Below are 10,756 nucleotides of genomic sequence, written 5' to 3'. Positions count from 1 at the left end.
GTTTGCATGTGTGCCGCGTGTGCATGGGATTTCTCTGGGTACACCGGTTTCCTTCCACAATCCAAAAACATGTCAATTAATTGGTAAGCATAAATGTCCCATAAGCTTGAATTACTTTAAATGTGTGTCCTAACTAATATAGCACAAATTTACTGTCATTAAAAATCTGGTTTATAATCACACACACACAGACACACACACACTCTAATTGGCTCATATCACAAATCCTGCCCATAATCACGGTATGCCACAATACTATGGTTTAGAAGGCGAACATACAGCGTCCTAAAGATAATCTTTTCAGCTGACGAACAGTTTTGTTTCTACAAGTGTGTTGTGCAATACGATCATATTGTGCAATCCATCACCATTATGAACATAATTATCTAACTACTATAACACCACAGTGAAAAGAAAATAAGTAGTGAGAACGCTGCTTATTCATCCTGGTGGTATAGAACAGAAATTAGACTGTAAAAAATGAACTGATGTAACAAAGAGAATTTTTTTTCCGATTTTTTTTTTTTTTATTACCGAGAAGAGCGCTTAAGCTGAAAAGCTCCCTGAAGTCTGATGCGAGCAGTTCAATAGGTCAAAACTTGTTTTTTCCTCAAAATCAGGCATTTGGCATGTAAAATAGTACAAAGCAAAACTTTCAAAAGGCAAATGATTCAAATAGCTGGGTTTACAGAGAGGACAATTGTATAAAACAAATATGCTGAACTTGAGATTAAATTGATCAAATATGGCATAAATAAAGCCAAAGATGCTTCAGCAGTTGTTTTTTTTAAATATATTTTTTGCAAACGTTTGTAAAGCTGGAGTCTGATACAAAAGTGCTGGCCAGTAGTATTTGAATTTTTCACAAAGCTGCCCAGAAAAGTGCACTTGGAGTAGGAAAGCTACTGGGCAATACTACCAGGCCATGATGAGACGTACAGACACTCACTTGGTAATCTGAGATGCACTTTGAGCTGTTAGTGTGTATAATGTTCAGTTAGCCTCGTCTCAAGTTCTAAATAAATAGGAAAACTGGAAGGAAACAGCTTTTGCAGGTATAAAGCCAGGCAAACTGTGTCAGCCATTTAAACAACTAATGCACTACATTTTAAAGGTGAGAAAAGATTTGATTTCAGACCATAAATACAGAAGCCCATGAACAGTATAATTTCATACTTTGATTAAAAATCCAGCTTATGTATAGGTTATGTTATTCTATTGCAATACAATACAGCTTTTCAAGTTACACAATAGGTTGGGTTTGACAATATGCGGCATGTCTGATGTTGGACCATGAACCGAGGTGTGTCAGTGAATCAAATCTAGACGTTCAAAGGGCTGATGTTGCTACAGTGACTGATAAGACAGCGGGTCAAGAGTTACAAAATGACACAGTTGGAAAAACTCCCTCAGTATTTCTAATAACGAAATCAATACAACAAATGTAAGCCGATACGTTTTTGCTATACACATATTTTTGTCCCGTTTTTACTGACTTGTGGAAAAGAGGAAATAACACCTGAGATGCTGTCTTCTTTTAAATTTTGATTTCTCAAAAGCCAAAAAATTAACTAACGCGGGGCATGCTGCTTCATGAATGTAAAAACATGTTGTGATAGTGGTTATGGGTGTAATGCAATTTAGGCTAAAAAAAAAAAAAAAAAAAAAGCAGCATGCAGTTTAATATGATGGGCACTGAAGTCAGTATAATGCCATCATGTAGTAGAATACGTGACACTAATTTCTTCTTCAAGCACTACCAAGTACAGACATGGTTTCAGAGGCACGTACAGTTTGATCCATAGTAAGTGGTATCATTCCTTTTCCTGCAGGGAATAAATAAATAAATAAAACCTTCTGGTGAGCTGTTATCATGCGGCACTACAGGGTTCTGGTCGTACCGAAGTGTGGGGATACTTGTGGGAGGACTTTCAGAGTGCTTGCATGGGATCGGCCCGTGAGAGTGCCATGATGATGCAACAATGTAACACCAAACAGTACCACCCAGTGTTTGGTACACGGTTACAGATAGAATCGGGGGAGTTAAGTTCACGATCAAGCATGGTGGTGATGTCTGTGGAGGACAGAGGTGGTTTGTGTATAATGACTGTTAGTATGTCTTGTATGGTGCAAGGAGACTTTAAAGCTTGGTGCATCAGGATGTCCAGGACTGCATGTTGTGCAGCATGGCCTCAAACCGCTCCATGTTTGGAGCGTGAGCGTGGGCTAGGTGGTCCGTCAAGCGACTGTAAAGACTAAAAGACTTCAACTCCAGCCAGATGAAACCAAAGCGGTCCTCATCGAACAGGACAAAGAGCCCCGGGGTGCGCTCCGGACTTGTGAAGCCGTGCCCAGCAATCAGGCCCGTCCCGTAGAAACTGAAAAAGAAAAGCGACTGTTTGTCACACATACCGATCGAGCTCACGTTTTGGAGCAGTGATGACAAACAAGTATGCCAAGAGATGTACACTGTCCCAATCTCATTTTATTCTAACTTCATCAACTTGAAATTAGCCGTTTTATGTCGTTTACTATTTTATCACCTTTTCTTGAAATTTTCGGGTAAACATTTAATTTTACTATTCAGGAGATTTGCATTTGCACTCATAAGGACATATACGGACAAAAATGCAGGTGTGTATGCATAATTTTGAAAGAACTTTTACTTGGTTGACCTCTGACGAATGCCATATGAATAAATGATAATGACTTTACATTTTCTCTCTGTTTAATATCCATATTTTAAAGGTGTACGAATAATTTTTTTTTTTTTAAAAGACTGTTCAGCTACACAGATGCTGGTCTATTTTTATTATCATTATTTTCAACCACTTTAGATTCTAAATAACTTTTTACCTTCGTCAATGAATGTTGGAGCGACGGTTATGTATTTGGCTGCGTGAAATTATCCATTTATTTATTTCCTTCCCCAACGCAAGATGGACGACCAACAAAGAGGGGCGACCAACTAAGTTGGCCGAGAAGGATATGTTTTCATCTGCATGCATTTATTTATTGGTTTGTATGTATTTTACCAATGTTTTGCAAAAACTATTCATCCGAACTGCATGAAATTTTCATGGTGATTTGTCTTTGTCCAAGGATGGCCTCATTAAATATTGAGAGCAATAATGTCAAAGGTCAAGCTCCATGTCACAAAAAGGTCAAAAACGAATTTTCCATATAACGCGGTGAGTTTTAATCTGACCGATGTCAAACCAACACCAAAATGTTCAGTTTTAAGTCCCAATCCAACTAAGTGCCTGTTCTAGTTTGTTTTGCAGTTGTCGCTTTTACATGTGAAGGTATGCAACACCATTTATTTAAAAAAATATATAATGTGTGCAGTTTATTTCCTATAGCATATTGAATTTATTTTATTTTTTTAACAAATCTACAATGGCACAGGTTCACTGGACAATAATAGTATTAATTAATTTCCGACAAAGACTGGTCAAGTTATTTTGTGGCACTACAAAACCATAAAACCTAAGACATGAACTGCTCACATGATAAAGAATTACAAGCACTACAGATGAGAACGTTCTTTTATCCTGAGCTCTTACCATTTCCTGCAGGTGCGAGGGTACACCCCGTTGCGAGCAATAACCCCGAGAGGCAGGATGAAGGGCTGGGTTTCATTACAATTGCTGCTGCTGCTGCTGCTGCTGTTGCCCGGCTGGCAGGCGTCTGAACAGGCACCGTGGTCTGTTGCCATCTCTTCCGCTGCACTGGCACCACTGTGGGGCCCCTCTGCTGCATGTCTGGCTGTTGAAGATGTGCCAGTGGCCTGTTGTGCCACCTCCCTCTGCACCTCCTCGTGTACTCCCAGCACCAGTCGTGACAGCTCCTCGATGCTGCGCTGCTGCTCCAGCTCCGGGAGAGCCACAGGCCGACTCAAGTCGACGTCCAGCGTGAGCTGCCCTGCAGGAACATTGGGGTCTCCCTGTAGAGGGGAGGGCATTTACAGTCTGCAGTATGGACACGTTTATTGTGTTCTGTTACATACACAGTCAAATATGTGAAAATATTTAGTTCACAAAGAAGTTAATTAGATCGGAGAGCCACTAAAAGTGTGAGTGCATCTCAATTTTTTTACTTAAAGCATACATTTTTAGAATCTTACATCAGAAAAAGCACAGTTTCTTCTAGCCATTATTCACAAACTTACTGTAAGCTTCGTTGCTCTGGTGTACATCCCGTGGAAACTGAGCATGACAATTTCCAGGCCGTGACTGCCATAGGTGCCTTTGAACAAACCCGGCTGCAGCAGGTCTGTGGGCATTGCGGGAGGCAGGTAGATTCTTCGATACGTCAAACAGTTACTGTCAAAGACAAGCAGAGAACAGCCAAAGGTTCATTGAAGCCTCTGTGAAGATGTCCTTTGATTTCACCTTCTTTAACCTCTAGAACAATGCAGTGTGCTTGGCCGTATGCATAAAAAATAAATGCAAGCATTATCAGCCAAAACTTTACCCAATAACAACGAATGAACATTTAAGTATTACGGTGTCAACACTGACGATTACTTCTCTATTATAGTAACAACAGAAAACATTGGAATACAAACACAATGACTGCGATGTCTATCATAATCTGTTAGCTCAGTTGGAACATTTTGATCGAGGCTGCTTTGCAGGTGTACCAAAGCGGGAACTGAGACCAGCTCCTCAAGCAGTCTGATCTGCTCATTTTGCACTTCAATTCCTGCCAAGTTTGTTTCAACCGAACCAAATCTCAAAAACCTGAACATATTACGTCATGCAAGAAAAAAGCGCATCAGGGCAAAAAAATGTTTAATTCCTAAATAACATTTGACTTCATCAACACAGATAGTGTATGTAAGAAAAAACGGCCGTACTCATATTGACTAGTGTAAATAAACTTCATCAGGATGAGCTCCTGCATGTGTTCATGGAAGATTTCTTCCAGTGTCCGGCCCCATTCTTCCTCCAACCATGTCCTGAACTCCTACACACACACAATGCACAAAACAAAATTCTTGAATTTCAATACATTCCAAGTAATAAAGTGTTTAAAACACATACTGTATTGGTGCAAATATATGAGAATGTCTGGAAAAAGAAAATGGGTCTGATTATAATCGGTATGGAATATTCAGCTCTCAGTGTTGTTAGTAACGATCACTTAGACATTACCAAACGGTTCACTCATAATCTCAATAACAGTAACTCTTTCTGGTGTTCACGCACTCACAGTGACGACCAAAAATTTGAATGACCTCAGTCTGCCTGCTCTGTAAATGATTAATTCAAACACTGGGTGCCATTTCCACAGAAAGCCTCGATAATGGCTTCCGGAAATGATGCACAACAAACACTTTGGACGGCAGTGAAGATGACATGCTACAGGAGGAGCAGCCAGAACCAGAACACAGGAGCAACAATAGTGAGAGCGTAACCAGCGAGGAACGAGAGCTTAAGAATTTCTAGTCTGAGGACACCAGAGACTGTATTTACAACAAACAACATCTGAGAAGTAGAGAAAAATTTGCAGTGTTTAGCACAAATGCATTTTTTTCCCCCACACGTGTCCCTGTTCCCATACCAGGATTGAAAAATCTTAACGGCAGCTGTCTAATCAAATGTGATTTAATTACCTGTGGTCTGGAAAACCTTTTTCCAAATATGAGCCTTGTGAGAAGGAGAATTGTCTTATATTTGGACCAATAAAATAATTAAAACTGTGCATCCACAGTCTTCAGACGGGCGTCTTTCAGTGATTTGACTCACCTCCTGTCTGCCTCCTGGCATGCGATGATGATCAGTCTGGTTACATTTAGTTGAAAACTCATCCTTCTTCACCGTCTGAAAGTAACAGATGACAAAAATATTAAAGAATGGCCTATTGGCAAAAAAAAAAAAAAAAAAGCATAGTTGTTTAACTGTGTCAATTAATATCCTTTACATTCTTTACACCCTCACCTGGATGTCTCCTTTGTGTGGCCCTTTGTGTCCGTACATGCACTCCACAGTGGCCTTTTTGCTCTCCCACATGTGGATGCGAAAGAGCGGCCGTCTTCTCATGGGATCCTCAACACGAGGGTCATGAGGTGGCAGATACATCCAGCCAATGATGAACAACCCGTCCACCTGGAGGACAAATAGCCATGACTTATTTAATCTTCTGCTTGATGACCTGCCAAAGTATTAGAGCCCAAATGCGACTCGATTCTGAATGACCGCTGGTTTTCGTGTGAAAGTGGTTGAGCACACCGTACGCTGCTTCTCTCGTCCTAATCTTCAGGTCTCGATTGAGAAACACTACTCACCACAACATTGAGCAATCCACCATAAGGCCCTATATCTGGCTGCCATAGGCCCAGGATGTGCCTGTATGGGTGAAGCACTGCAACACAGAAGCACAACAGCATGAAGCGGGAATCACTTTCTGTAGCGCAGCACCTTTGTGCTGCTGCGTGCGGCACTTTGCATGGTTAAAATCACAAAAAGGCACACTCAACTCTTTGTTTAGTGTTGTTAGGAAAGGAACCCATAAGATGTAAACCCAAAGGGGAGGGGAGGACAAAAAAAAAAAAAGTGTCAACTTTCCATCGTCTTGTCAGCCAAGCTGCTCAACAACACACGCCACATCAAATTATGATTACTGTAAAGGTACAACCTTTTAAGACCTGGGTGCATCTGCATTTAGAAACAGACGCAACGTTTCCATTCTTGTCCTTTTAGGGCAATATGTCATGTGATTAGATATGTGGAGCCGTGAAAGGAAGAACACTCAAATGTTTAAGGTTTAAACAGGTTAATATGCAAGCAAACAGAGCCGAGGAGAATTATCAACGCAGTAGCTCGGTATGCATAACACAAGTTTGCTTGAAAATTTAAATCAATATAAGCCCCACATACACACACTCATGCTGCACCATCCACCACGAGGCCCATGTACATACAGTGTGTGTACACATCTCTATAGTCCATATGCTCGTAGTCCGGCAGGAGCTTCATAAAGCGCCCAGACTTCACCCGCGGGTTGACACCTGCACAGGCACAACACAGGCAATGTGTAGAGCCGCTACGGACCAAGGCGAGCTCGGTTGAGGACGGCGATCGAATGCAGGCAGCAATGTGCCAAAACAACTCATCTATAAAGCCACCAGCTCTGACAACCACTTTGAGCGCAATATTGTCCGACTGCTGGCTTTTCAAATACAATTATGTAAAGCAAACTAATCTGCCACTGAGCAACTGATGTGTGAAAACATAGAATTAGAATACACACACCCAGAACACAACCCGCAAGTCAGGTTTTCAGGGGATAGAGAAACATTAATTAAAAGAAAGGCCAATCATCTCGATGTTTAATTTTGACGCCTTCTTAACATGGACAAAAGAATAATTGCAAGTATGACTGAACCATCAATGTGCTTGGTATATTCAACAATCCCTCCATCAAACATGGAATTGCAATTTTGTGCTTAAATGTTCAGAAATAATTTAAAACTAACAACAACAAACAAACTCAGCACTACAAATTACAAATTAACCAGGATGACAGAGTTGTCACACATGCATCACTCATGCAAATCAACTTTATGTCAGACAGGATTGGGATTATAGAGAAAAGCTTGCGTCTGCCATGACAGCAGCAGTACAGACACTTCCCGAATGTTTGGGCACCAAATGGGAGGAAACTATTTTGCGGTCTGTGCAAAACTGTGATAAAACACATCAGGCTCTTATTAACAGATAATGCTCCTATTGACTGAAGGTATGAAGTGTCGCGTTCACAGACGACGTAAGTCACATGTTCTTTTTCTACCCGCGTTATCAGGTTTGAGATCTCCAATTCTCAGCTATGCAAATGTTTTTTGAGCATGTGATGTGAAGCTAATGAAAGAACTAATTAAAAACAATAAGTTTGCTTTGAGGCGAATTACAAGCACTACAGATGCACATTATCATATCAAGCATAACATGATTATTACTCTTTATTTTATTTTTTTTTTGAAGACAGCAGTTTGTTTGGTTATGTATATTCCCTGATCTGCATTTTTGTCAAAAAAATCCCATCAATATGTTGGTATATATGTCACTTTCCTTAAACTTGGCAGCCAAGTCATATTTTGCCTGCAATCAGATACGAGGCTGCAGGTCCCTTTAACAGCTGTCACAACAGCAAAACATTGCAAATTGCACAACAGATCTGACTCTCTTTTTAAGTTCGAGTCTGGATCCCCCCACACCCACGATTTAACCCCAATGTGTCATCATGGAGGACAATAGTCTTTTTGTCCAAATGAATTGCATAAAAAAGTGCATTATTAGTTGACGTGTATCGTAAGTGCTGCAGAACTGACGTTTGACATAAAGGTCCTGGCTGGACACTCCTCCCGCTTCCATCTTCCTCAGATCCTCCTTCATGCCAAATTCTGTAGAGAAGAAAAGAAGAAAGAGAAGAAAATGTAAAAGGAAAACAGATTTTTTTTTTTTTTTTTACCGCTAGCTGATTGTATCAAGACTGCACAACATATCAAAGGGTGAATGAGCCATGCATTTTAATCACAAGCAATAATGCTTAGCAACGAATTTGCAAAAATAAAAACGTTTTTACTGATTACTAAAATGTAAAATTCCTCTGCACATTACTTGTTTTCTGAGCATTAAAATTTTCATTTCACAAGGTCATCAAAATAAAAATAATGAAAAAGAAATTGTCAGTTAAAATATTTTTTAGATGCTATTTTTGGTTTATTTGCGGAGAGAAACCAAACGCTAAACTTCTGAATTATTTTGCAATTATCTTAGATGCACCTGTAAACAGAAATGCATGTGTAGATTTGTACTCTTCTGTCTTATTATGCAGTTTAGTCCTCACTGAGTGTTATCATCATCATCTGGGCCTTGGAAAGACAAGGTCCGGCCCTGCAACAACACTCTTATCAGCTGCTCAGAATGGCAGACAGGCCTTAGAACACTGAGGGGCCTCGTTTGATCTATTCTTTCTTTGATTCTTTCTTTTTTTTGCAGCCACTGGGTTAAAGGCCATTTCTTTTATGTTTCCCACACAGATCAATAGAAATGCTTTATTTTATTTTATTTTTTTTGGTTGGTTGGGGGGGGGGGGGGGGGTTGGGGTGGGCATTTCCAAGAAACCAAAGCTGACACGCACAAGAAGGAGCTCCGTGCAAAACACCTGAGATCATTGTGTAACCCAAAGCTTTATTTGGCTGTAATAAAGTAGTCGGTCGAGGTATAAAAAGCGTGTGCGGTGCAACAGCAGCAGCTATATTTACCTTCCATGCACCGCCTCCTCCAGATGGTTTCCGTGTTGAGGATTTGTCTGAATTTCTTGCAGACGAGGGCGACATTGGGCAGAACTGCTCCGGGGAGCAGAGAGAATATTTCCACTAAAAGCTCCGGAGGGAGCTCCGCCAAGCACTGCGGGTGCGGAGGTCCCGTGGAGCCTCCTCTGTTGACATGACCGCTGCCGTATTCACCAGCGTCACTCGGCCCTGCAGTGGCGGCGGCGGCGGCGGCACCGCGCTCCGGGCCTCCGCCGCTGACGTCTCCTTGCCTCTGGCCCACAATCCTCTCCCCTTCCTCCTCGTCCATGTCGGAATCGCTGCCCTGGTCCTGCTGGTTGTTCCGCTGTCGCCTCCGGCACCTCCGAGACTGACCCACTCCGCAGAGCCTGGCGCAAACAGCCATCCGTAGTCACCAAAGCGGCCACATTACATCACTACCAGCCCTCCATCAGCTGCAGCAGTCTGCCTCATCTGCTCGGGGAAGACGTGCCTTCTGACGTCACAACGCACGCAAAGAGCGTCACACGCGTCTTTATTTACGTTCCCTGCTGCTCGTTACCGAACGTCCTCATTTCCGTCAAATCTGTCCACAAATTAAACCAACAAAATTACAAAACTTGAATGCCCGATTAATAGTATACCTTCACATGCAAATGTCATTGCGTCTCAACTTTATAAGACGTGAAAATAAAGCAGATTGGCTAATTATTGCAATAACCAGCTGTACATGAATGTGTCGTCACTGGTGTTTATTATTGGAAAATTGACCGTCATTACTGAAATTTTAATTGGAACATCCAACAATTTGGATTTTCAAATTGTATTGAGTGAACGTTTGTGGCTGGATGCTGGTGGTCGCAGGCCATTATCTGTCATGAGGGGCAAGAGGTGCAGTTTTATGACACACATTATGTCCAGTTGTTCAAGTCAATACATTCAAATACAGTCATTGGATTCACTTGGTAAAAAAAAAATGGAACCATAGTGCATAGTTAAAAGAATAATAATAACAATAAATAAATACTGACAACAACGTTTTCACGGATCAATCATACACATGGTTCATCCAACAGACTGAAGTAAAGAAGTGGGCAATATGTATGTGATTGCAGAGCCAGCTGGTCAATAGTTAAATATAGATAAATGCTCTGGGCACTGTGGCCTTCAGGGAGCATCACAAAATGTACCAATACCCCATATTTATCCATTACTGTTAACTCTTAAAATGGGAAAGCTCACATTGACCTAAATCATTAAATTAATTAATTTACTGCAATGGATAAAACTGTACTCTAATAAGTATTTCAGAAAAATTATGCATGGAATTCCCTTGGAAATTATAATTTTTATATAATAGCTGTGATACTCCTCTTCTCTCTTCCGACACACCTTTGAGATATTTAAATCCAGTCTCTGCAAATGTTGGGCCATCAATAGATATTATAACTTTGACAGTCTCAAGCACTCTTTCTG

The 10,756-nt window shown here is 41.0% G+C and overlaps 1 protein-coding gene across 2 annotated transcripts; it reads right to left on the bottom strand.

The window, feature by feature from the left end:
• Nucleotides 1-532: 532 nt before the first annotated feature.
• Nucleotides 533-9,795, bottom strand: fbxo31 (F-box protein 31). 2 transcript variants are annotated; one of them, XM_080476199.1, is made up of 10 exons: nt 9,272-9,771; nt 8,336-8,407; nt 6,929-7,015; nt 6,293-6,369; nt 5,946-6,113; nt 5,754-5,828; nt 4,862-4,971; nt 4,172-4,325; nt 3,567-3,946; nt 533-2,378 (listed from the first exon to the last, which is right to left on the bottom strand). In XM_080476199.1, the coding sequence occupies exons 1-10, from the start codon at nt 9,684-9,686 to the stop codon at nt 2,156-2,158; spliced, it is 1,761 nt and encodes a 586-aa protein (XP_080332325.1). In that variant the 5' UTR covers nt 9,687-9,771; the 3' UTR covers nt 533-2,155. The 2 variants fall into 2 exon arrangements, with proteins under 2 accessions (XP_080332325.1, XP_080332326.1); XM_080476200.1 differs by lacking the exon at nt 6,929-7,015 and having other exon boundaries at nt 9,272-9,795.
• Nucleotides 9,796-10,756: the final 961 nt, after the last annotated feature.

The sequence above is a fragment of the Lipophrys pholis genome (assembly GCF_963383615.2).
Source record: "Lipophrys pholis genome assembly, chromosome: 11".
Taxonomy (NCBI): domain Eukaryota; kingdom Metazoa; phylum Chordata; class Actinopteri; order Blenniiformes; family Blenniidae; genus Lipophrys; species Lipophrys pholis.
This window is presented reverse-complemented; position numbering and strand designations above follow the sequence as displayed.